General features: G+C 36.9%; 1 protein-coding gene across 2 annotated transcripts; it reads left to right on the plus strand.

Moving 5' to 3' along the window:
• Positions 1–1882: 1882 nt before the first annotated feature.
• On the plus strand, positions 1883–23074 carry stxbp1b (syntaxin binding protein 1b). 2 transcript variants are annotated; one of them, XM_053480587.1, is made up of 19 exons: positions 1883–1946; positions 6883–6932; positions 7089–7170; positions 8726–8802; positions 9743–9821; positions 10850–10953; positions 13125–13273; positions 15791–15875; positions 16047–16177; positions 16294–16401; positions 17438–17498; positions 17578–17643; positions 17848–17928; positions 19761–19899; positions 19992–20101; positions 21352–21453; positions 21551–21636; positions 21720–21874; positions 22337–23074. In XM_053480587.1, exons 1-19 carry the CDS (start codon positions 1910–1912, stop codon positions 22441–22443), a joined length of 1809 nt encoding a protein of 602 aa, XP_053336562.1. In that variant the 5' UTR covers positions 1883–1909; the 3' UTR covers positions 22444–23074. The 2 variants fall into 2 exon arrangements, with proteins under 2 accessions (XP_053336562.1, XP_053336563.1); XM_053480588.1 differs by lacking the exons at positions 1883–1946; positions 6883–6932 and adding an exon at positions 6936–6984.
• The last annotated feature ends 3685 nt before the right edge of the window (positions 23075–26759 follow it).

Genomic DNA, 26759 nt, shown 5'->3' on the forward strand with positions numbered 1-26759 from the left:
TGTTGGTAGATACCACAGCACACCCTCAGAGGTCTTGTGGAGTTATGCCTCGAGGGGTCAGAGCTGTTTTGCTGGCACAGGGGTTTACCAGCAAAACATTTGGACACACCTACCAAATAAATGCTTGGTGATTTATTTTCTACATTCTAGAACAATACTGGAGATTTCACAACTATAGAATAACACACATGGCATTCAAAGATTAAGTAACAACAACAACAACAACAGTCAGTTGTTATTTTAAGAAGGTCAGCTGTTCTGAAATAGTTCTTGCAAGAACAGTATTGTTAAGTGCATTTGCAAAACCCATGAAGCACCATGATAAAACTGTCTCTCATGAAGACCTTACCAGGAAAGCAAGACCAAAACTTACCTCTGCTGCGGAGAAGAAGTTCATTTAGAGTTACCAGCCTCAAAAATCACTAAGTAACAAACATCACCGCAGATTAGAGCTGTTATGAAGGCACATAACAGATTAGAGCATAAGCAGCAGACACATCTCAATATTAACTGTTTAAAGGAGATGATTGCATTTTTGGGGGGATATTGTAGAAACAAATAACAATCACGAAAGACATGGAATTAAGAATAATGCAAAACAATGTGCAATTTTGTTTGTATAAAACTAAAAAAATAAAAAAAAATGCTATGAACAGATGTTAATCCTGTAAATAAATTATACAATAAAAGTTCAGCATATCTATAAAAAATCAATCAATTAATAAACTAATTCTTTCACAGATGATGTTTTGCAGAGGTGTACGAAATCTGCTGGAGAGCTTTGTTTAATTGTGTAATGGTTGTGTATCTGTATGTCTGTGATTTCTACTGGTTAATATAGGGATAATATTATACGGTGCAGCCTCACCAAGTGTTTAAGCGATTTCCATAAATAATGTTTTTCCGACCATGTTACTTTCTGAAAGTTGATGGTTCAAAGGTACATCACCTTTTGTATTTATTCATTTTTTTGGTTTGTTTGTTGATGGAGGGCAAGGGTGGCAGGGTGGTGCAGTGGTCAGCACTGATGCCTATCACTTCCTGGGTCTGGGTTCGAGTCCGGCCTCGGGGTCTGTGTGCATTGACTTTTCATGTTCTCCCTCTGCTTTGTGGGTTTCCTTTGGGTACTTCGGTTTCCTCCGAAAGACATGCAGATTAGGCTAATTGGCATTCCCGTAGTGTGTGAATGTTAACCTGAGGTCCTACTACTGTTGTGAAAATAGGAATAAATAAAGTACAATGGCCTCCACGGTTCCTAAATGGATGGAATGTGTGTGATCATCTGTTGTCATGTCAAAGGCAAGGCAAGTTTATTTGTATAGCACATTTTATACACAATGGTAATTTAAAGTGCTTTACATAAAAGAAAAGAAAATAATTATAAAATGAAGAAAAATCTAAAATTTGATTTAAAATAAAAATAAAACTGTTTAACATATTAGGTAAACATAAAATAATGCAGGCGGTTCGGACGTAGCACAGTGCTCATTCAATAAATGCACAGCTAAACAGATGAGTTTCAGGTCTAGATATAAATGTGACTAATGTTTTAGCACATCTGATCTTTTCTGGAAGCTGGTTCCAACTGCGGGCAGCATAATGACTAAAAGCTGACTCCCCATGTTTAGTGTGAACCCTTGGTATTTCTAACTGACTCGATCCTAACGATCTGAGCGGTCTGATAGGTTTATATCCAGTGAGCATATCTGTTATGTATTTATGTACTAGGCCATTAAGTGATTTATAAACAAGTAAAAGTACTTTAAAATCTATCCTGAATGTTACATGAAGCCAGTGTAAGGACCGGTAACAGGTTGATAAAGATTCTGATCCGAGGGATTACACACATACGCGCGCGCGCGCACACACACACACGCACACACAGGGAGGACTAGTCGGACGGTGCATCATGACTCCTCTTGGGCTGAAAGCAATTGTCGGAGAAAGTAAGTCAGTTTGAAAGCAATCAAGGTTTTATATATACATAGTTTATGTTCAGTGAAATGCCTTTGATCTTTATTGTGTTTATTTATGCAGCTGTAGTTTATCTGGAGTGATGTCATGTGTGTTTCACATCAATACCGAAATCAACACGCAGGGAGCTCATAGTGTATAAAGTAGATGACTAGACATTATTATGTTATATTACATAATGTAATGTAATGTATATTATATTATATTATATTATATTATATTATATATATATATATATATACATTATATTATATTATATTATATTATATTATATTATATTATATATATATATATATTATATATTTCACAGGGCATTAGGGAAGACTAAAATAGAACTATACTGTATGTTTGTATATAAGTGGATCCACCTATTAAACCTGAGAGTTTATGTTCTTATGATACTTTTACTGTTCTTAAGATACTTTTTATAAATCTTTTTTAATGATGATGATGATTATTATTATTATTATTATTATTATTATTATTATTATTGAGGCTTGTTGTTACAGTACATTGAGGTTTTCCGTCCTGTCCGGTTTATAAGCGGATCCACACTCACACTAATCCGCCTGCTCGGTTGCCAGATTGTGCATCATTCTTAAACACGCTTTTTTTTTTTTAGAAAGATTTTTTTTGTAAAGATAATGATCCTTTCTAATGCTTACTCGTTATCTTTGTATATTTAATATATTTGTATATTATATTTAAAATAAACAAATTTGTTATATATATAAAACATTCAAAATTGGGTTTTTAAACAGTATCGCCAATGTGGCAACCCTGTGCCTGGGATTAGAAAGAGCTCCTGCTTGCTTGCTGTTATTGAGCTGCTGAAATAAGGAATAAGTGTTGCCTTGCAGGTTCTTTTTTCGGGTGTGCGTGTGCATGTCCTCCCTGTGCTTGGTGGGTTTCCTCCGGGTACTCCGGTTTCCTCCCACAGTCCAAAGACATGCAGATTTGTCTAATTGGCATTCCCAAATTGTCTGTAGTGTGTGTGTGTGTGTGTGTGTGTGTGCCCTGTGAGGGATTGGTTCGCCGTCCAGGGTGTACCCCGTCTCTCGCCCTAAGTCTCCTGGGATAGGCCTTCCCGCTGCCCTGTACATAGGATAAATCAGTAAAACAATGAGTGAGTGAGAGTGAATATGTGGGTTTGACTCTTATTTAAATCAGCTGTGCAATATTACTTTCCTATAAACCTGGAGACAGCATGGTGTAATGCAAAAAGGGTTCTAACTTGTAAGACCGGACAATTAATATGTTCTGTATGTATCTTTTTTTCTATAGATGTGCATATACAGTAGTGGTTTATCTTTAAGCTTTACTTTAAAAGGTTCAATTATGTAAGGTATATTATAATCACATTTACAGATGATAGTTACACATTAAAGGTAACTGTACTGTAGGCTTATTTTTGGGGCATTGGTAGCTCAGATGCTAATTGCACAAGCACATTTTTTTTATATACAACCATTTGGGTAAAGTGTCTTCAAGTGAGCCAATATCACAATATCACTGAAAAAAGAATAGAAGAACTCGCTTATTACCATGAGCTTCACAAAATTCAGATGATGCAACTTTCTGTTGAACATGCAAATATTTCATAGTGTTCAGGATGTGCACAGGTAACAGTGAGTCTTCCATCAGTAAATATTCATAAAAAGTCAGTATGAAATATGAAGATCTTGAGATGAGATGAGCATAAGAAAAGTATCACCAATGTTGTTCTTATGGGGCTTTCGCCAATTTTTCAACCCTGGAGCAGTCCAGTAAAAAGTTATTACGAAAGGAATGAAACACTTGGGAAATGCTGCAGGAGTGCTTGGTTATTTTCCAACAACAGCACAATCACAAATGTTTTATTTCTCTTATTATCCTTCATCAATAATTTTAAACTATATTAATTTATTATCAAAAATATTTGGGTATAGTTAAATATAATGTTTTGGAAGGTGCCTGAAACAAGTTCTGGTCATTTTGTTTTGCTTTATTTAATTTTTTTTATTCATGTATTTTTTAATTGACTGTCCACTTAAATTCTTTGGTCAAAAATCTAAAACATCCAGTTTGTTTCAGAGGGAATTACATTATTTAACATCTGATCTCCTCATGCATCATGCTCCATTAAGTTTGTGTTCTTTAAAGACCCTATTAAGATCTAAGAGAGTAGGTTGTAATTAAAAATAATAATTAAAAAAAGTTTAAATATCTACAATTTTCTACATTTAAAAATATCTAAATTTCTGTAACTGTGAACAGTTAAGCAAGTGGAAGATAAAATGATCTCCAAAAGGCAAAAAGTTACAGATGACACATTTCTTTTATATTTTAAACAAAATCAAGTTTTTTTCATCTTTTACATTTTCAAAAAAACAGAAAAGGAAAAGGTCCCTGTTTGTGCACCCTGCATAGTTAGTAGCTAGTAGCACGCCTTTGGCAAGTATCACAGCTTGTAAACACTTTTTGTAGCCAGTTAAGAGTCTTTTGGTTTATGTTTGAGGGATTTTCCACCATTCTTCCTTGCAACAGTCTTCCAGTTCTATAAGATTCCTGGGCTGTCTTGCACACACTGCTCCTTTGAGATCTATCCACAGATTCTCAATGATGTTTAGGTCAGGAGACTGCGAGTGCCATGGCAAAACCTTCAGCTTGCGCCCCTTGAGGTAGTCCATCAGGGATTTTAAGGTGTGTTTAGGATCATTATCCTATTGTAGAAGCCACCTACATGGTGTTAAGTTCCAGAATAAGTTTAAATTAAATTTATTCTATTATTCCCTCTACCTGTAAAATATTCTCCATGCCACAGGCTTGAATGTTGGACTGGTGTTTTTTTTCCTGAAATTCTATAAACTTTGTTTCCCAAACATGCCTTTGCTCATTGCTGCCACAGTACATTTTTCCAAAACTTTTGCAGTCAAAGGTGGGTTCTGACTTGGTTTTCTAGCTTTTCCACAAGCAGTTCCCTCTAATATGTTTCTTGGTCTTTTAGACCTTATCTTGACCTCCACTGTTAATGTAACTGCCATTTCTTAATCACATTCCGAACTGAGGAAATCGGTACCTGAAAACCCTTTTTCCTTCGTCTTCTGCTTTGTGGGCGTCAATGACACAATAGGCAACTGCTTAAAGAACCCATAGCTGCTGATTGTTGAAACAAAACTTTAAAATGGACATCACTTGGCCTTTTCTAATGATGACTGTGAACAAGCCATGACCCTTAAAAGCTAATTAAGGTCCAATACCTTGGTCAAAGTTATCTGTGAGCTCAAGTCTTCTGTGGTTCCTACTGTAGGCTTTTGCAGGGTGCTGCTTTCCCTTTTTCCCTCTAAAATTGTAGAAAACAAAAAATGATACACTGATATCGTTTAAAATATTGCAAAAGCATGTTTCATGTTCAACCTTATGCCTTCTGGAGAGCATTTCATCTCTCACTTATATTTTTTATGTTATACGTATAATACAGAGAATGTGTGTGCCAAAGAAGCCACTTCTGAAGTTTATGCAACATGGAAGTGACCAATTTTTCTTCCCTAAAAATTTCAAGTTTGTAACTTTAGCCATTTTGTAGAGATGATTTAAAAAAGCAATTATTTATATTTTATTGTGAGTATTGATACTAAAATTGGTGTAAGCTTTAAAAATCTGTAAGACCTGTAAAAATTGTTATTTGCATTGATTTTTGGTAAAAGCATAAAAGGCAGTAAATCTGTAGTGTCCGTAACCATGTCAAATTCATGTTGCGATATCTTAACAATTCTGCATTTTAAAATAATACACTTTTTCAGGTTTATGTCTTTTCTTGTGAAATCTAAATTGGCCGAGTTTCATCTGAATGACAGTTAAAATCATTAAAAAATTTGGATAAAAAAAAAAGGTCAGCACACTACGGACATAAAAGGGCATGAAATTGTATTTAGCAAATGTGTTTTTTTTTATCTAATAAAAATATGAATGGACTACATTTGTAACTTCCTGGCAGATGCAACCTCGTTTCTGGCAAAAAAAAAATCTTACTGCCTTACTTCCATGTACTACATAACATTATATTATATACGTATATATAGTCAGTATTTTTGCAATATGCTTTTGATAAGCCTGACCTAAAAGCCTGGCCTACCTTTTTGATTATGGTTTCATCTTACAACAACACACAATAACTTTAAATAGCATCCAATTTGCCACAATAAATACATTATTTTAGGCAGAGGTTGTTTTTTCCATTCTCTTGATGAGTTACAATATTTCCAGATTCGACTTTATCCTTCCTTAATTTAAGACAACAGCCTTTCGCCCTTCTTTACTTTCATTATTCTTTCTTTTATGTTACATCTTTTTTAAATACAGAATATTAGAAGTATTCACAGAAGTAAGTGTCTGAGATTCAGTCGCACATCAGACTCTGTTCTGCCTCACAGCTGGCATATCAGTCATGTGGCTTCACACCCTGCAAGTGTGAACCTGACTGTTTGTGTGTGTGTCAATATGTGGAAGTGTGAGACACTTAACACACACACACACACTGATATATTTAGAGTGTGGCTGACATGCCCTCATCATCACCTGCTCTCAAATATGAACTGCATGTTTTAGATCTAATAACAATGATTAAGGTTTCAACATGGCTGTGTGGGTGAGAGCAAAAGTTTGTGCACCTTCAAAGTAATAAGACAAGACTTAGTTTTATGTAGTAGGTGTGCCTGTGTATAACAAATATTATGTAGAAAAGAAAACAAGCTTTTTGGAGCTTCTTTATTTCTGAATATGATAAATATTTTTAATAACTAATATATCTATGCTTTACTGTAATCTTTCTATTACACGTTATTTGGATTGTTGATTCATGTCAGGATACATTTTTACCATTTTTTTTATTTTAACCTGCATTCTCAAACCTGTGTTTTTCTTTTTCAGAGATTATGAATGATGTCATCAAGAAGGTGAAAACTAAAGGAGAATGGAAGGTACATTTCTCCACAAGTGCTGATGGAAAAGAATAAATCGACGTCCTTATGTGTTTGTACAAAACCTCATGGAATTCTTTACTTGCAGTAAATTTGTAATGTATTAAACAGTCTGTATTTAATAATGAACCACGTTTGGTATACGTTCTGTCTCAGGTTCTGGTGGTAGACAAACTGAGCATGAGGATGGTCTCATCCTGCTGCAAAATGACGGATATTCTGTCTGAAGGAATCACAAGTAAGTTTAAAAAGATACAGTACACTTACTCTATATAAAATACTTGTACTGGTGCGTACAGCCCCTTCATCTGGGAAATTATTAGAAAAATGTGAAAGAGATGTTCAAGTCAAACCGGGACTTTTATTTTGCGCCGAATAACAGATCCAAGGTTTATGAGACTAAAAACTCTTTATTTCTCCATATAATCCCCTGCTACACTAATGCACTTTTGCCAGGAACTCCTGTAGTGTCCCAAACATGTGAAAATGTTTGCAGCGATGTTAGGACTGTAAAGGGCGATGCGACAACTCCCAGCCGAGTTCCCGTAACTTGCAAGTGGTGTTGGTGAATGATCGTATGTACAGTTACCTCAGACAGTCCCTTCTTTTCCGGAAGTTGAAGACAAGTTATCCTTCAGTTTTTAAGAATGTGGCATTCCATTCGCTAAAATCGCTTTTAGAATCAGGCTTTCACTCTGACTTTGCACCATTCAAATGTTTTACTGCGTCTAAGAGTCTCCTCGCCAACCGTGTTTGAAGTCTTCTACAAATGTCAGTTAGTAAATGCCAATCCCGTTTTGACTTCACCCCCCTTCATACCATCATTAATTAATTAATTAATTAATTTATGGCATCAAAATGAACGACAATATGGTTATTTTTACATTTTCCAACACAGAAGTGTTTTATTCCCTTTATACCAAAAAGAATGTAAGATTTCATTGTGTTTTTTTTTTATACATTTATAGATTACATTTATAGACAATAACATGGGAAATGTTTTTTTTTTTTTCCCAAAAAAAGAAATTGGTGACGGAATGCCTCTTTACGTGTAAATTGTTACATTTACATGTAAAGAGGCATTCCGTCACCAATTTCTTTTTTTTGGGAAAAAAAAAAAAAATTCCCATGGTATTGTGACGTTCTGAAGACATGGTGCCAAATTTGAATAAAAAAAATTAAAAAGTTATCACCTGAGACTGGGAAATCCTTTAATAAACGAAAGATTCAATATATCAAAAATGATATGTTTTATTTTAATTATTATTATCAGTATATATATATATATATATATATATATATATACATATATATATATATATATATATATAATTAGCTTTAGATTAGTTAGAATGTCCCCCATACAAGCTCATAGTCTCGACATATAATTATGCATGAGAATTAGAGCGTAAGATTGAGATTGAATGTAAAATCTATTATTTGAACTACTGTCAGAGCTGCTGTTATAGAAATTGAACCAAATCAGATTTAAGCATGGGCCCTGTATAAAAGATTTTGCATAGGGATCATTGCATAAAAAACGCATTTTGGCAGGAGACTTAAACTGGGGAGAAAAAACTAAGTTCTCGCTTTATGAAAAGAACAAATGCTTAAATTTCATGTATTTAAAAGCAGGAAGTATAAATCAGAATAAAGAGAAACACAGACAAACACACACACACACACACACACACACACTCACACTCTTGCAGCATCTCAGACACCTTAATTTACACTCTATTCCTAGTTGTGATATTAAGTATATTTTTGTTGCTTTTCTTTCTCTGCTGCAGTTGTTGAGGACATCACTAAACGCCGTGAACCCCTTCCCACCATGGAGGCTATTTATCTTTTATCCCCAACTGATGAGGTCGTTATCGTCAGTTTCATCATATTTAATAAGTTGTTCATAAGTGGTTTTAGTGTTTCTTTAACATCGTTGGTGTATAAAGTTGTATTTTATTAGAGTGTTGTTACTGATGGGTGACAAATTAAAGGAAATTCTTGAGTAACTGTGGGGAGATGCCTCCATGTGCACATGATACTGTTAATATATAAAAAGCTCATTTATTATCACAGCACATTGCTTTGTCATGCAGATACCGAACAGGGCTGGTTTTTAATAAGAACATCGACTACAGTAAGTGGAGGAACAACAAGCTGGGTGACAGAATGAAACAAATATAAATTGCTTCAGTCTTTTTAGATCTGGACTGGACTGATGGACTAAAGGTAAGGTGGCACAGTGGCTCGATTCCCACATCGGGTCTGTGTGCATGGAGTTTGCATGTTCTCCCCGTGCTCGGTTGGTTTCCTCTCACAGTTCAAAGACATGCAAATGATTAGGCTAATTGGCGTTTACAAATAGCCCGTAGGGTGTGAAGTAAGGACTAGAGTAAAGTCATTTTCTCTGATGAATGCCTGTTTGATGATGATTGTTCAGAAAAAAGTCAGCCTTGTGTCATGCCAACAGTAAAGCATCCTGAGACCCTTCCTGTTTGGGGTTGCTTCTCAGCCAAGGGAGTGGGCTCACTCAGAATTTTTCCTAAGAACACAGCCATGAATAAAAAATGTTAACTAAGTAAACAGAGTGTTAACAGAGTAAATGTGTACATCTCTTGTGTTCCAAGTCAGATTGAAGCTGTTCTGGCAGCTCATGGTGGCCCAACACCTTACTTACCAGCTTTTCCTTCAATTTGTCACCTGCCTGGAGATTACATAACAGTAGCTAGTTATTAACATTTCCAGTTTCATATTTTTAATGAACCGCCTGTTTTTATTATGTCTGTGACTAGTATTTGTTTTCACAGTCTGTCGAGGGACTCATTAATGATTTCCGAGATCCCCGTGCTCCATCATACAAAGGAGCTCATGTCTTCTTCACAGATGGTGAGTCTCTAAAAGAGTTGGTGTATGTACTGTACATCATGTCAGTATCTGCAGTATAGGGCGGAGCAGTGATTGATCAGGGGTTTGAGGCTCTAGGCTGCTGATCAGTGAGTTGTGGCTTCATATACAGTAATACCCAGTCCTTAATCTCATTGAGAACTTGGGATCAATCATTGAGAACTTGTGATCAATAGGTCCGGCATGCAACCTGTACCAATAAAGAGCATTTTTTTTTTATTTATTATAGTTAAAAAAAAGACAGGTAGTGGGAAGTAAGGAAAGAAAGATATAAGGAACCTAGGAAGGAAGAAACTAGTGGAGATTTTTGATGAAAGGTTGGAAGGTATGCATGGAAAAAGGAAATGCAGAAGTAGAAAAGAAGGAAGGTATAATAAATGGGAAAGGTATAACAGAAGGCTAAAGGAAAGAAAGAAAGAAAGAAAGAAAGAAAGAAAGAAAGAAAGAAAGAAAAAAGAAAGAAAGGAAGTAGGAAAGCGAGCAAGAAAAAAAGAAAGAAGAAGGGAGGGAGGATAGGATGAAATGAAGGAATGTATGATGCTGGGAAATTAATAGGCTTAATATAAAGTTGAAACCAAAGGAATACAGAAGTAAAGAAAGAGAGAAAGAAAAAAGCTTGGGAAGGATGCAAACTAAAGAAGACTAAATGAATGAAGAAAATAAGATACAGTGTGATTAATGGGAAAGGTTTAGCAGAAGGTTAAAAAGGTTGCATGGAAGAAGAAATACAAAGAAAAGAAGAATGAAAGACTTAAAGAAAGAAAGAAAGAAAGAAAGAAAGAAAGAAAGGGAGGATACAAAAGAAACAGAAAGGAGTGAAGGAATGGTATGGTTATTGGGAAAGGTTTACCAGAAAGTTAAAAAGGATGCATGAAAAAAGAAATACAGAGAAAAAAAGAAAAAAAACAACATAGTTGGAAAAACTATCTAGTACTATGAATAATACAACTCTTTGGAATGATTTATTTTTATCTCTATTTCTAATCAAACGTTTTGTTCCTTTTTTCCAGCGGTCCCAGACTCTTTGTTCAGCCTCCTCACTAAATCCCGAGCAGCCAAAGTGATAAAGACCCTGACTGAGATTAACGCTGCCTTCCTGCCCTATGAGTCACAGGTTAGCGTCTGCACAGTGTGTAGCACAGAGGAGCTCTGCTCTAATGATGCAATATTCCAGATGGCTTTTCTTCAATCCCCTGCTCTCATCCTCTATAATAAATCCTCAGACTAGCTGCAGTGACCGGCCCTAACTCATCTTTAATCCTGCATCCCATTGGCTAACGTCCTGCCATCAAGCCAGCCAGAGACAGACAGTGGGACTGTGAGAGTCTTTAGACCTGGGACAGATCATGGTCATGTGACATTATATAGGGCAGTGTATTACGGGAGTGTGAGAGAGAAGGAGGGTCAGATTGTTCCACACATAGCGGAGTTTACTGGTCATGTGTTAATCTACTACTGCATTAGAGGATTAGTCCGAACCAGATGACCCAGAAGTGCAAAGTTCTAGTGGGGTGTTAGGGGGAGTTGATAAGGGTGTTTGACTGATGGAGTAAAAATGGGATAAAAAATTGTCTATTTTTAACAGTTCCAGCTCAAATACATCAATCAGCTATTACATTAGCAGAATAAATATTTAACACATTAACACTGATTATCAATTGTATGCCAGTAAACTGGTGACAGGGTCATGGGCACCCAAAGCTCATCTATGCCTATGGGGAGCAAAGGCCAGCCCTTCCGGTCTGATCCCACAGAACCGCCAAAGTAGTACAAACTACAGAAAAACAACTTTAGAAAGCCACCAGAAGATTCAGTGCACAAGGGCCCCTGGAAGACACAGACTTGGACTTCAAACTCGCCTGATTGCAATCTGGCAAACACCCCATAATCCACAGCTCTTTAAGTATGCGCTGCTAACGTCCGGGTGCCAGACACCACAGCACACCCACTCCACTAAGGTCATGTGGAGTCATGCCCCGAGGGGCTACAGCTGCCCTGGTGGCACAAGGTGCACAACAGGATGTAGGTGTTGGCTGGGGGAAAATGAGTTAATATTGGACAGAGTTTAAAAAGACACTTGGGTAAATCTCAGTCAGTCCAGGTTCTTATGTCGATTGGTTTATCTGCTTTTTTTTAGGGATGGGGATTAAGGAAAATTTTTTTGGTGTATTCTAAGTCATAACTCGTATATTGAAAAACCCTCAGTGTTTTCAGACTTTCAGAGTTTATATGAGTCCAAATGGACCTATATCAACACTGAGTGTTAATTTAACACTAGGAATTTTGCTGTGTAGCAAAAAATATACAAAAAATAGACAATATTCAGAATTAGTTATTGTCTAATTAATTATTGTTAATTAACTAATAATGCCTGAAGGGTAATTGTTTTATAATTAATCATGAAATCTTGATTTGTTAGTTATTTATGAACTGAGCAATAATTACTTAAAGTCTTAAAGCTATTTAATAGTTTATATAGTAATTATTAGTTATTATTTTACTTCCTGGGTTTCACTTTACAATATAATTCTGTATAATATATATACAAATAACGTTGGAAAAAGAAATATATAAAAAATTTAAAAAAAAATTTAAAGACAATTATTTAACTCTATGTGAGGCGTTCAATTAAAAAAACTTTTGGTTGTTCAGAATAACACAACACAGTTATGAGAATAAAAACTCTATATAATTCTTTGTCGCACTAATACACTTATCCCAGCGTTTCGCTAGTGCTTGGATACCATCAAGGTAGTAAGATTTCTTAGCCATGATCAGATGGTCTGCTATACAGGTATGTCTAAAACACTGGCCTCCCAGGAACACCTTTAACAGTCCAGGACTATAAGTTGAACGTGGCAACCATCATTAGGGCCTTCTTTAAAACATCTTACTGCAGCTAAATGTTTTTTATGGATTCATTCAAGAAAAATTTTATCACAAGTTCCAGGTTGGCTTGAACACCCATGGCATTGTACTATTTTATTAACAGATAACAGTATGGACTCAGGTGGCCTTTTTTGTTCTACACATTCATTCCCATTTAGGCTGTCAGCAGTTCCTTATATTATAATTATAACATCCTTTTACTGTACTGTAATGTAACGTATTCCTAATGGTTAAGAACATCATATTGCTAGCAATAATTTTACATTCTTTTAGTAATACACTGTAAAAACAAGGAGTCAGTTCAGTTTCTCTACTTAGCCTTATTACTACTATATTTACTGAGAATACTTGCAGGGTGTGTATACAGTCCATGGAGTTTTCTATGTGGTTCTCTAGGTGTTCTCTGTGGACAGAGTCAATGCCTTTCAGGACTTTTACAGCCCGTTTAAAGCAGATGTAAAAAGCCAGATGTTGGAGCGCTTGGCTGAGCAGATTGCCACCCTCTGTGCCACCCTGAAAGAATACCCAGCTGTTAGATACAGAGGGTGAGAACACACACACACACACACACACACACACACACACACCATTTGTCTTATTAACCTTGAGGAAAAATGTCCACTGACATTATTAGATAAATATGACTAAATCTAAGCCTAATCTTAATATCAACAAAGAACAGGAAAGCTTTTAGTTCTTTTAGGTAGTTTCTCATAGAGACGAGCAAAATGTCCCCACAAGATCAAACATGTCTTAAATCCAATCATTGTAGAGACATTTGAGTTTACATTTGCCTACCATTCATTACAGTAACACAATAAAGTATTCAGTCTCATGCCAGAGCCATAATTCATTAATCCAACAAAAGAATACAATACAGTAAAAAGCAGTTTGAATAATTCTTTATAACTCTACACCTGGAATGAAAATGATTTATTCATCTTTTATCACAGCAATTTTAAAATAATCCCTTGTCTATCCATTAAAGAACTAGCACTGATGGGGAAATTATTTGTTAGAAATAGTTATGAAAATAATTGTATTTTTTTATTTTATATAGCGCTTTTAACAATGGTCATTGTCTCAAAGCAGGAATCTGATAATTTGATCAGCTTTAATGTAATCAGTGATATTTTAATTTCAGGTTGAAGTTCACGTACATGTCTGTGTCTTTCTGTATGGGAGAAAAATCTGTGCTTAACTTATTAAAACAAAGAATTAACATGTTGTAAGGTTGAGTATCTTCTGCCTTGTTTACGCTAAATTGTACTGCTTTCATCCTCAGTCAGATACACTCCCTGTTCGGTAATCAGAGAGCGAATCATAGATGAGAAATCGAAAAAGTACACCGGAAAACGTTTTGTCTTAAAACGACTCCAGTAGGTTAATATTTTCACTTAAACCACTTCATCCCAGTGAAAATATACAGTTTAGCTTTTCTAATAAATTTCTGTTGGTGCAGGTGTGTGTTTTTACATTGAGCAAATAGCGCGTTAGGAGATTATTAAATCCGCCACATAACTGTTTATAACTTCACTTCTACTGAACATTTTGATTTCTTTTATGGTGCAGGTTTAACTTTAGCCAAATATCGAAGGAATGGCACAGTTTCATTAAATTCTATAATAAATGTCCAGCCAGTTTTGTGTGATGTTGTGACAAAATCTGGCTGGACAGACATACAGACATGCAGACAGACAGATAGACTTATATAAAATTGAAATTGAATTAAATTGACACAATATTCTGAGACTGGTTTCCTCTAATGTATGAGCAAGTAAAAATATCATTTAAAGAGTGAGTTCTGGCCAATATACAGACAAAACCTCTCTTTTATTCATATAAATAACACATTATAAATGGTACACATGTATAGCTACAGTATGTTTTAATGTTGTATCCACTGTTATCACTTACCAATAGAGATAGTTTAATGGAAAAATGTTTCAATGATGGTTCTGATGGTGGATCTGATTTCATTTTTATGTTATTAATTTATTTATAAAAGCAGGCCAGCTAATTAAACACAGGTCTTTGCTATTTTTAATCAGGTCACTTATCAGTTTAAATACTGTCACCTCTCCATCAGTCTTACATTCACATTCAGCTGCTGAAAAGCAAGTGTTTGCTATTAAGGTGATATATTTGCAAAATCTAAATTAGGTTGAGAAAGAACAAGTTTCTATTTTCACACAGATTCAAACAGCATAAGTCTTGTGTATCAGCTTTGTAAATTCATTTTAATTAATAGTTATTAGCTCTTTTGTGTCAGAAAAACAAAAAAAATATCGATATTAAAAATCTCTTTTTTTAAGCCCCTCATCACACTGTATTTAAATGAGCACAACTTCGGTCATTCAAATTTGGGTTTATTCTAACCTTCCTGTACACAATAGATTATTTATAATTAGAATAAAACTTTTAAATGCATTTTTAGCCTCCTATACTACCTTCTCAATGAGAAGAATTCTCCAGTATTTACATCTTACATAGCCCAACAAAAATCTTTTCATGAGACACAAATGAAATGTAATTAAATGTAAAAGTGATTAGAAAAACCAAAGATTTTTGCAAAAACTACATTTTTGCTTGTAGTACCTCCTCTTGAAATATCAGTGGAGCTCATCTTACAAATTGAATATCAATGATCTTTGATATGAACCTACACTCTCTATTAACTAACATTTCTGATTAGATGCCAAATGTATTTCATTTGCTTTATACATTCACAAAGACCATAACGGTTATTTTATATTATTTTATAATGCATTATTTATTTATTACTTCTTTTTTTTTTAAATAAAGTCTATCCAATCTTATCTAATCTAATCTAATTTCACCACCTACTGGATCTTTCCTGAAAATGCAACTGGGGAGATTGGACATAACATGCAACCAACGCCAATTTATTGCAATACAAGAACCGCTGGCCATCTGTGAATGTCATCTTATTTGTCAAAAGGCTGATGCGAGCGCATGACGCATGACATTGAGAAATCCGTTCATCTCTCGTTTTAATAACAGCATTTGTATCCAATTTCTCAATTTCTGTCATTTTTCAGAGAGTATAAAGACAGTGCCGTTCTGGCTCAAATGCTGCAGGACAAACTGGATGGCTACAAAGCTGATGATCCCACTATGGGCGAGGTGAGTCAGGGAAATTAAAAGAGCCATTATGCACACCACCAGAACAAATTATCTTTCATTGTGCAAATAACTCAGCTGGAACAAATTGTGAAGTGAGTCAGTTCAAACTCATCTCTCGATCCATCTCTCATCTTGTGGTCAATCACTCTTCTTTATCCCTTCGTCTCTCAGGGACCAGATAAAGCCCGCACTCAGCTGCTGATTCTGGACCGAGGATTTGATCCTGTCTCTCCAGTCTTACACGAGCTCACATTCCAGGCGATGGCCTACGACCTGCTGCCCATCGAGAATGACGTCTATAAGTAAACTAGCGTCCCTATAAAGACACACTTAATGCTTCATGGCATTCTTTTTCTAAAAAAAAAAAAAAAGAGTGAATAGTACTAGTGATTAGTGTTGCTGTGTGTCTCTGAATCAGGTATGAGACAACCGGAATGGGAGACACTCGTATAAAGGAAGTGTTGCTGGATGAGGATGATGACCTATGGGTCACGCTCAGGCACAAACACATCGCTGAAGTCTCCACGTAAGTCTAAGGGACAGTTCAGGATGGGAGCATGGTGGGAATAAAGGGAGGCATTAAGTCAAAAGGGTGTCACATTTCTGCAACTATCAAGTGGATTTTTTACTGGGGCGAATATTATTAACCAGGGTTGCCAGGTTTGGGCTAAATTTCCAGTCTATTTACATCTTAAAAGCAACACAAAAAAACAAGTAAGCCTAATTTCTTTAGACATTAAAATAATGACACAATCTTCTTTTTTAGATGTACTGTACAAACAGATTCTCCACTCTACAACCCCCATTTCCCTCTTTATCTATTTCAATATCTTATAATAGAAATCGCTTTGTACACATTTTCTGCACTTAAATTTACTTACAATTTGGCTAGAAGTGGCAATTCTATCATCAAATGTCTACTGTCTACTACTTCTCATCCTAGCATGGAGCACCGAGATCCCTGCCCCAGTGGGCGCCTATTAGTATTTGTTGCAGTTCCTATTTTTGACCACTAGGTGCAATATTAACTCCATCCATCTACGAACCTTTATAGTCCAACTAGGGAGCATGGAGGCCAATGCTGATTACCTTTGTATTTATTCCCATTTTACAACCATGGTAGGACCTCCAGTTAACATTCACACACTAGGGGCAATTTAGAAGCGCCAATTAGTCTAATCGCATGTCTTTGGACTGTGGGAGGGAACCGGAGTACCCGGAGGAAACCATGAAGCACGGGGAGAACATGCGAACTCCATGCACAGAAACCCAGAGGTGGGAATCGAAAGTGGACCCTGGAGGTGCGAGGCGACAGTGCTAACCACTCAGCCACCATGTCGCCAATATAAACTCAGTGGAAGCTAAATGCCCCGTAATTCCACTCAGTGGAACATTAAGTTCTGTTAATCTGTCAAATGAGGCATTTTTATCGTTAGTCACTCAAAGAAGGTACTTATCATGTAAATGAAGACTTTAATTTGTTATAAAGCTGATATATAGTGGTAAAAAAAAGTCTCAATGGACCTCTGCTCATGCTTTCTCTCTCCGTCTCCTGCTCACAGGGCTGTGACAAAATCGCTAAAGGAATTCTCTTCCAGTAAAAAGATGACCACAGGAGAAAAGGTGCACTTTTCACCATGCTCTCTCTTATACCTCTACAGTAACGCCCTTTCAGTTGTTTACCTTTTGACGTGCTTTACAGACCACTCTAAAGGAGCTGAGCCAGATGCTGAAGAAGATGCCGCAGTATCAGAAAGAACTGAGCAAGGTAAAGCAACGTTCTCCTAAGCAGCAGTTACCAGACGGTACAAATGCACAATAGTTAGGCGAGGTTATTCACAGAACCAAGGGTGAAACTCTTAAGTGTATCCATGTGGCATTAAATACAGCGGCAGGAAGTGCAAAATCTCCAAGTAGAAGTAAAACCTTAGGATGAATCAGGCAGGTCTGATGTTCTGTGTTCTTTCTACAGTATTCTACTCACCTGCACTTGGCAGAGGACTGCATGAAGCACTACCAGGGCACGGTGGACAAACTCTGCCGCGTGGAGCAGGTAGAACTACTCAGCCTCTCTCTCTCTCGCTCACTCAAAACATCAGCTCACATTTTCTCAAAGCATTTTCAGTGTGAGGGTTGTGTTAGGAAGGGTATCCGGCGTAAAACCTGAAGTTCTGTGCGGATCGACTGGTCCACTGTGGCGACCCCTTAACGAAAGCAGACGAAAGAACGTTTTATTTCATCAGAGCATCCAGGTTCAAATGTAGTTTCTGGAACATGGTTTCATGATTCTTTTAAATTTCTGAGGAACAGATAACCACTCTTATCCTGTACAGGGTTGCAGAAGGCCTGGAGCCTATTCCAGGGGACTTGGAGCACTAGGTGGGGTACTCCCTGGATACTGTAGGTCTATTATAGGCATAAGCACACACTCACACACTTACTAATACACTGAATATCTTTGGACTGTGGAAGGAAACCAAAGTACCCAAGGGAAACAGCTGGAGAACATGCACAGACCCAAAGAGGGGACTCGAACCCCTGACCCTGGTGCCAGGCCATCGTGCCGCCTTAGAACTTCACTGACTTTTCCAATGTAAGGATTCATAAATAAATGAATACAATGTAATGGAAATGACATGTCCAACTTTATCCAATGGCCAGTTGAGTTTTTAAGTACTGAATGATTTTGCTTTCCATAATTGGTAAGTTGCTAAGAAACTCTTCTACAGTATGCATTGCCGTTCAATCATGCAAGCTTTAACTTTGACTTACTTTTTTATTTTTTTTTCAAGTAAAACTTATAGGATTTTCAGAGACAAAACAAATAAACAGGATTACGTTGTCTTTAGAAAAACATTTTTGCCCATATTTGCTGTTGCCGGGGAACAAAATCCTACACAGTATAAAATTATTTTTATATTGAATTTTGAGATAAAATGCGTGAGCTTAGTGTGACATTTAGTGCCCTTGTGACTTAAGAGAGCTGCAGGCAAGGTTCCAGCAGTTTTGTTAGAATGAACTCGTCTAAGATTATACAAAACTTACAAAAACAGCTACAAATACAGTGCGTCCAACTGTAGATCATTTAATAAACATATTGCATATAAGTGTATTAAAACAGCATTAAGATTAATTGAAATAACCACACATAAAATGCTTTGTCTAGATATGCAACTGCACTGATGCAACTGATGTCTCAGTGAGTGCGCAGCATGTGCCGATCTCTGATAAAACTGAAGGGTACGCGTTAGGGTCGGTCTTGACAGTTTTCCCAAAATAAGATTAAAACTAGGCAACCAGATGCATACTGCCACCTGCTGTATGAGACAGTATAATTAACTAAATAAGTGTACTCAGGTTGTTGTTTGCCTTTCGGTTGCACCCGTCAAGGGGGCGCCACAGCGGACCATCTGAACCGCACAAGAACTTAACACGAGTTTTAAGCCGGATATCCTTCCTGACACAACCCTCCATTTCATCCGGGTTTGGGACCAACACTGCATCCAGTGGCTGGGGTTTGGCTGGGAATTGAAGCCGGGCCTTCTGCATGGCAGGCGAGAAACCTACCACTGAGCCATCAATGAAATAAAAGTACTCAGGTACTAAGCGATATTACTGGTGGTCATACCCAGGCATGGTACGAATTAATCCTGCCTAATAAGAAAGCAGCCTTAAAAGATGACTGAAATCACATCCTGTAGAACCAGACTAACTGGTAATGATTACTGACATAACCATCATGACTTGTGATAAGTGGTAATAGTCACGATTCATGGTTCATGGTCATGAAGTGTAAATAAAAACCTCAGAAGCCCATTCAGAAAGGCTGAGAAAAGTTCTTTTTGTCTATTTTCTTTGACGCTTTGTCCCTTTTGTCTTCAACAGGACTTGGCCATGGGGGCTGATGCAGAAGGAGAAAAGCTGAAAGATCCCATGAGAGCGATCGTGCCCATCCTCCTGGACGCCAACAACACCATTTTCGACAAGATCCGCATTATTCTTCTCTACATCTTCCTCAAAAATGGTCCGAGTCCTACGTGTCGGATCAAAATAAATCCTTAATCCCTTCACAATATTCAACTTTTATGCGTGTCTTTATGTGTATGTGTGTGTTAGGTGTGACTGAGGAGAACCTGTGTAAACTTCTACAGCATGCACAGATCCCTCCAGAAGACAGTGACATCATCTCCAACATGGCTCATATGGGAGTGCCCATCATCTCAGAAGTGAGTCTGACCCACTCTGTTCTAACCTTATTAGAGATAAAGTTGGAATTGTGTGTATGCATGTACAGTACACGGCAACACAGCAACATTTTAGACATATTCATCATCGGTCAGTCAAGGCTGAAACATCTCTGGCTAGAAGGTTTTCATGTCACTCTGCCAAATGTCAGCAAGTACTGTATTTGCACAAGTTGCGCACATTTGTTCCCATGGAGAAGCATGATGATGTCATGCAAATATGGAAGCTTGCAGTGTGGTATCCATGGCACCAAGACGGTCCATGTGGATGTTATAGATGCTTTTCGACTGGCTGAGATCTCACTTATCTACGGCATGTGCTGTCTTTCTCACATCACACAGAATCACACAGCTACAGCGTAGAGTTTCTTACACTAGTGCAACTGATAACAGTTTAGTGTTATATAATATTTACATTTGCATTTAGACATCTTTAACCCACACCTTGTAAGGTATATACACTTTGCACTTCTTGTAGATGCTATACTTCTGAGTGCATGTACTATGCAATGACAATAAAGTTCTATATATTTATCTACCTATTCATCTATTCCACCCATAAGCATAAAGCTGAATGGTTTTAATCGCGTTAGCTTGTACCCCAAGTTATAATAAGCTAGTTTAACATGCAAGTTTTCAACATAAATGATCAACATTAAATGTTACCAATGTTACGATACAAATTATAAGTGTATAAAAAGTTTGATGCGTCATTCCTTAATGAATACAGCATACTGTAAGATTTTTATGATTAGCAGATTGCTGTGGTAAAGGAGGAATAAAACACTTCCTACATACCATAGAATCTTGCCTAAGTAAATAAAAAATAATATAAACTAAATATCCAAATAAAATACTTAAAAAAAAAAAAAAAAAAAAAGCTCTACAGCCAATCCTGGGCATCTGTGAGCTCAGACAAGTTTGGATAGCGGACAGCGCAAGCTCAGATGAATGGATAGCGTTGTCCTCCGAGTGTGTCACGCCGCCTCCAATGGTGCGTGAGCGAGCAGTTCGCTTGGAAACAGTCTGTGGCCCTCCTTGTCTGGTAGTAGTAGCCTTGATGTGGGAGCCCCCTTGTGACGGGGAGGAATTGGACACGATTAAATTCGTGAGAAAATCTGGGGGAAAAAAACAAACTTACTTTATATATATATTATGCTGTATAACATATTTATGTCACTAATGGTATGCAAAGGTGCTGAGACCACTGCATCTTTTTTTTTTTCTTTTAGCTATCCACAACACGAAAGAAGAAAGCTGATCGTAAGGAACGCATCAGCGAACAGACCTACCAGCTCTCCAGATGGACCCCTCTGGTTAAAGACATCATGGAGGTACAGCAACCTAATAAATTTGAAACATGACCCCAAATCCAAATCTATCATTTCTTTTATGCCACATAAAAAAAATAAATAAAATCCATTATTACAGGATGCTATTGAAGACAAACTGGATCCGAAGCAATATCCATACATCTCTACACGGACTGCCTCGTGCAAAACCACAACAGCCACCAGGTAAGATGAAATTCCACACATACAATCTCAGGAACACATTATTATTATTATTTTTTACTGATGCTGTCTTCCTCTCGCTGCAGTGCGCGGTATGGGAACTGGCACAAGAATAAAAGCCCAGGAGAAATGCGAACAGGTCCTCGGGTCATCGTTTTCATCATCGGGGGCGTGACCTACAGCGAAATGCGCTGTGCCTATGAGGTCACGCAGGCCAACGGCAAATGGGAGGCTCTTATTGGTGAGATGGGTAGCTGAGACTAAATGCTCGGGGGAATGTACTGTAACACCTGAATGCCCTTTAAAGTTCAAATGTCAAGAACGAAGAACTAAAGTAAATAGCAATGAAAAAGTGCTGGTCCGTTTCCGTGACATAACAGGAGATCATTTCAAATCCTTGATTCCTTAAGTGCTTGTATAAGGATATAAAAGGTCTGTAAAGAAGACTGAGTGTGTTGGCTAGAGAAGCACTGTTGTTCCTGATTTCGAATTCAAGATTGATGCAGTAGTTTATGGAAAACAGGCAATTTTTTTTTTTTTACAGCAGCTATAGACAGTCATTTTCTTATCCCTCCTCCATGTAATACTGTAAGAGGTGAAGCCACGCCGATGCTATACCCTTTTCTGTTACACTCTGTTCACTTCACTCTGTTCACATTTAGAGTTTAAACATCATGCATGAATTTTTTTTTTTACTTCACAGGTTCTACACACATCATCACCCCCAGTAAGTACTTAAAGGACCTGCAGCACCCGGACTTCCTGGACCCTAACGCAGCTCCAGAGGACCAGGTCACCGCTGAAGACTGAGGCACTTTACCAACTACTGTACATGTCTATCCCTTGATCCTTTGTTATGTGATATTTTGTTCCCGCAAAAGTGTTTTTCAAAAGTTTTTACTTTTTCCATATTCCGGTGCTGTTCTAAGTCATAATAAAAAGAAACCCAATGTAGTATCGGAATGCAGTGGAATGCAGCTATTCGCTACAGTTGTTCTGTGTTGTGTCAGAGACACGGCTCAGGCAGTTAGAGTTCTACAAGATGACAAGCGTGACATTATTAGCGTGAAATTTGAAGCTTTGGAAGCTGATCTGTTTGCGCAGATCGTACAGATGCGAAGGTCAAAAACCTGGACTAAAGGTTTGCTGCATCACTGTCTTGAGGTGGAGGTTAAAACATGAATTTGGGATTATGTCATTGAGTGCACTTAGGCTACAAAGTGAAAAAAGAATCCTAGGCACGTTCCTTGTTTGTCAAAAATGTACTGTAGCATGCTAAGCGTAATAAATGATGTATTTACTGTCTTAAACCTAAAGTGATATGTAGAGCAAATAGCACGAGTACACTAATGTGTCATAACATTACTCAAAACTCAAAACATTTAGCCTGGTATTTTGTAGGTTCCCCTTGTGCCACTTGGGCAGCTCTGGCTCCTTGGGGCATAACTCCACAAGACCCTGGCACCAGGACGCTGGTGGCAGAACCTTTGAGTGTCGTGGGTTGTGTGGGGATGATCGTCTAGGTTGTCCTTTGAGCGCTTGATCAGATTGGGATCTGTAGAGTTTGGAGGCTGGGATAGTGGCCTTGGGCTCTTTGCCTGCTTGGCCCCATGGTGGGATGTGGTGCACTGTGTGTTCTGATGCCTTTCTATCAAGGCCGACATTGACTTTATTGGCGGTTTGTGCTACATGGACCAGACAGGCTAGCCTTTGGTCCCTGCGGGCATGGGTGAGCCTTGTGTGCCCATGATTTTTATGACACCAGTTTATTGGGATATAATTAAACAATAATCAGTGTTAATGTGTTAATGTTTTTTGTTGTTAATGTTATCACTGATCGGTCTGAACTATACCGTATATACAGTACAATGGTCACTACTGGCCTGCCCATGCCCCTAGTTGGACTACAGAGGTTCCGAGATGGATAAAAGGATAGATACTGTATATAAGTGCTAATTTGGTTTAAAATTCCCAGGGGTTTAGTTCATCCCTCATTCCACTGCACCACTATAGCACCTAGTCAAATGGCACTGTGGGTAATGTACGAAAGAGTTAAAAATGTAACTAGAAAATATATATTGTCAAAAAGTTATTAAAAACCCAACTCACAATTTCATCCAATATATCACGGATAAATGTTTTTCCATTAAAAAAAAAAACCCTCCATACTGAGCGTCAGTGGAAAAGATGTGAAAATACCCAACCCACAGACTCACTCCCTGCCGAAAACATTACATTATTTTAAATGTATTTATGTTCATTCAGATGTTCAAAGCACTTTCAAAAAGTTAACCGCTTGTGTAGATTTACTTTACAAACATCACAGAGATGTACTCCTGCTGCCCGCGTAAAGAAAAACTTCGCTTAATATCTGTTTACATTTAATCATTTATTAAATATATCTCTAATATGGTTGCGTATTAGAAAAAACAAGCTCTCAAAGGCAAACTGGACAGTTTAGATATGCCACTTGATGCTTTTCATAATTTTTACTTACATAACTTGTCACGTAGGGTGAATCAATACAACCTCCTCTTTCATCTCAGTGTAACAATTCAGCTTAATATAACAGTGAGATGAGGTGAGCAATCATGCATCAGTGGAGTTACTGAGTAGATGAGTAACATGAGTAGATATCAAGCATTGACAAATTACATAATTCTTATAAAGAGTTTGAAACTAAATTTTGATCGAGGATATAAATCCTTAAATTCTAAAAATTTTATCACTAATGTTTTTTTTAACAAAATCTAATTTGTAGTTATTATTTGAATTTGTAGTTTCTTAGTATTAACAGACATGTTTCATGCATATTCGTTCATGTCTGTGGATTTCTTTTACATGCTCGAGCCTTCAGCTCTGTGTGTTTTGTAGATTTTGTGGAATTGTTAAATTATTTGCTAAGTTGTGTTTATATTGCTGGTGCTTGTTCGAACTTTGTTTCTAGTTTAGTGCATTTCCTTAAATGGCTGTCACATGGTCTTCTTTGTGTTCTGTTTACATTGTCCTGATTTATTGTAGATTACAATTTAAAATGTAGATCACAACTTGATCGTGAATTCTGTAAACAAAAGTCTGTAAACTATTTTCCTCAATACAACATAGTAAATAAAAAGATGTTTAAGTGTGGGCATTTGTTTGCTTTGTTTTAAAAGTATGTCCCCATAATAAGAACAATGCATGACATATATTATGAAAGAAATTCATTTTGCAGAAATGAAAAGGAATAAGTAAGAGTTTTTCCTTAAACTATATCTTATAAAGAGAGAAAGAGAACAATTTCCTGAGTTTTGTCCTTTTTCCATCTTTGTGTTGGACGGGGTTTCAACAAGCAACTCAGATTTTCCCCTAATGTGACCTCATAAGAGGAGACTCCTCCCCCAGCTTTTTTCTCACCTCCCCTTTTGCTCGGCCCTCCATTTACGTAGACGCTGAAACTGTGAGTTCGGAAAAGGAGTGATATGAAGGATAAAACATGCATTATGTTAGCAGTATTCATGCTGAAGCATTAACAGACGCACTTTGAGGCCTGTGTTAACTTGTTAAATAAATATAATATAAAATATAACTTATGAGACCTTTAAGTTTAAGCTAATATTATGGTTTGGGACACTGAAGTTTGGCCTACTGTTACAGGTTTATGCTTTGGTTGAGGTTGGACTTTTTAAAGAATATGCTATAAATTGGGTGGGGGTAGGATAGGGTTAGAATTAAGATTTAAGATAGACTTAACTAAACCTAGCACTTTAATCAGATTCAGGTTAGAATTTGTTGAAGGTTAGGATTAACGTTTAGTTAGTAGTAGGACTTGCTTTGAGTTAAAGTGGAGATTTTCTAAGGATTAGGGTTAGGAATCAACTGAGATGTTCATGGTGGAAACAGCAGTGTGTGCAATTGTTCCTATGCACATGTAGACACATGGGGGCACCAAAAACTCACCCAGACCTGTATACTGTAGCAACATTTACAACAAATACACTAACTTTGAGTGAGTGATTTATACCCTAGCACCAGATCCCACGAACATTCAGTGTGATGTTGGAGTGCACCCTGAACGAGAACGAGAGTTAATATTCTGGCTACAAAGCATCGACATTGTTTTTGTTATAATAATAATAATAATAATAATAACAGTACAAAATCAGATGCAGATGACAAACCTCAGTTTTTAGTTATTAAATCCTTTAATTCATGTTTTTGCGAAGTGCCATAATTCATGAACATTTCAAGCAACAGTAGAATATTCAATCTAACTGCACACCTACTGTACTACTGCGTTGCCAGATTGGAAATTAAAGCCTAATATAGCCTATATAAGCCTAACCAGTTGTAATATCACCTACATCTCACTGAATTAACTATTTTATTCACCTTCTTTTATGTTTGACCCGAACATTGCAAATAATAAATAAATAAATAAATTAATTAAATAAAATAAATAAAAAGGCAGGATTTTCTATTTAATAGACTGCACTATGCGAATAACGAGGCAGTTCTACCCTATTAGTTGATGCTTTAATTACATCCATGAACCAGGATCATGTTTCGATAAATAATTTCGTTTGAAATCGTGATATCATAACATGATATCATACCTGTGAATACAAAAGGCATGATGATAAAGGTGACTGAAATTGATAAATACATACAGCTTCAATAATGCTCTGCATGTTCATATAGGACTATTTGGGGGATATAACATGCATTTATGTATATCAACAAAACTAAAATCTTTATTCTAAGTGAATTATATATCTGATGTCAAAAATACTGATATAAACATCTCAATGATCCGATCATCTCGTCAGAAATCATTCTAAAAAATAGATCTCTCGTTACTTTGAGCAGCATGGAAAAGCCTTTGTGGCTAATTGAGGATTGTTAGAGATTCACAAGCGCGAGGGTTAGAAAGGGTGAGAGGAGAAAAGAGAAAGAATTTGAGTTGTTGAGTGCCACTAAAAAAGTGTCCTCTTATTATAGAATAATTCCTTAAATTTCTGATTAAACTGGCGGATAAACATACCATGTGTTTGGTCATTTGTACAAGGACCGTTCAAGCCAAACTGGGACTTGAGAGTAAAAACTCCCTTTATTTCTCTATCTAATCCCCTGCTACACTAATGCAC

Source organism: Clarias gariepinus, chromosome 21 (assembly GCF_024256425.1).
Source record: "Clarias gariepinus isolate MV-2021 ecotype Netherlands chromosome 21, CGAR_prim_01v2, whole genome shotgun sequence".
Taxonomy (NCBI): domain Eukaryota; kingdom Metazoa; phylum Chordata; class Actinopteri; order Siluriformes; family Clariidae; genus Clarias; species Clarias gariepinus.

Bases quoted from the DNA above. Each gene is read 5' to 3' on its own strand.
- stxbp1b (XM_053480587.1), top strand. From the start codon at position 1,910: ATGACTCCTCTTGGGCTGAAAGCAATTGTCGGAGAAA. The intron at 6,933-7,088 runs GTACATTTCTCC...GTTCTGTCTCAG, and splicing joins AAACTAAAGGAGAATGGAAG to GTTCTGGTGGTAGACAAACT. The intron at 21,454-21,550 runs GTACAGCAACCT...CCATTATTACAG, and splicing joins TGGTTAAAGACATCATGGAG to GATGCTATTGAAGACAAACT.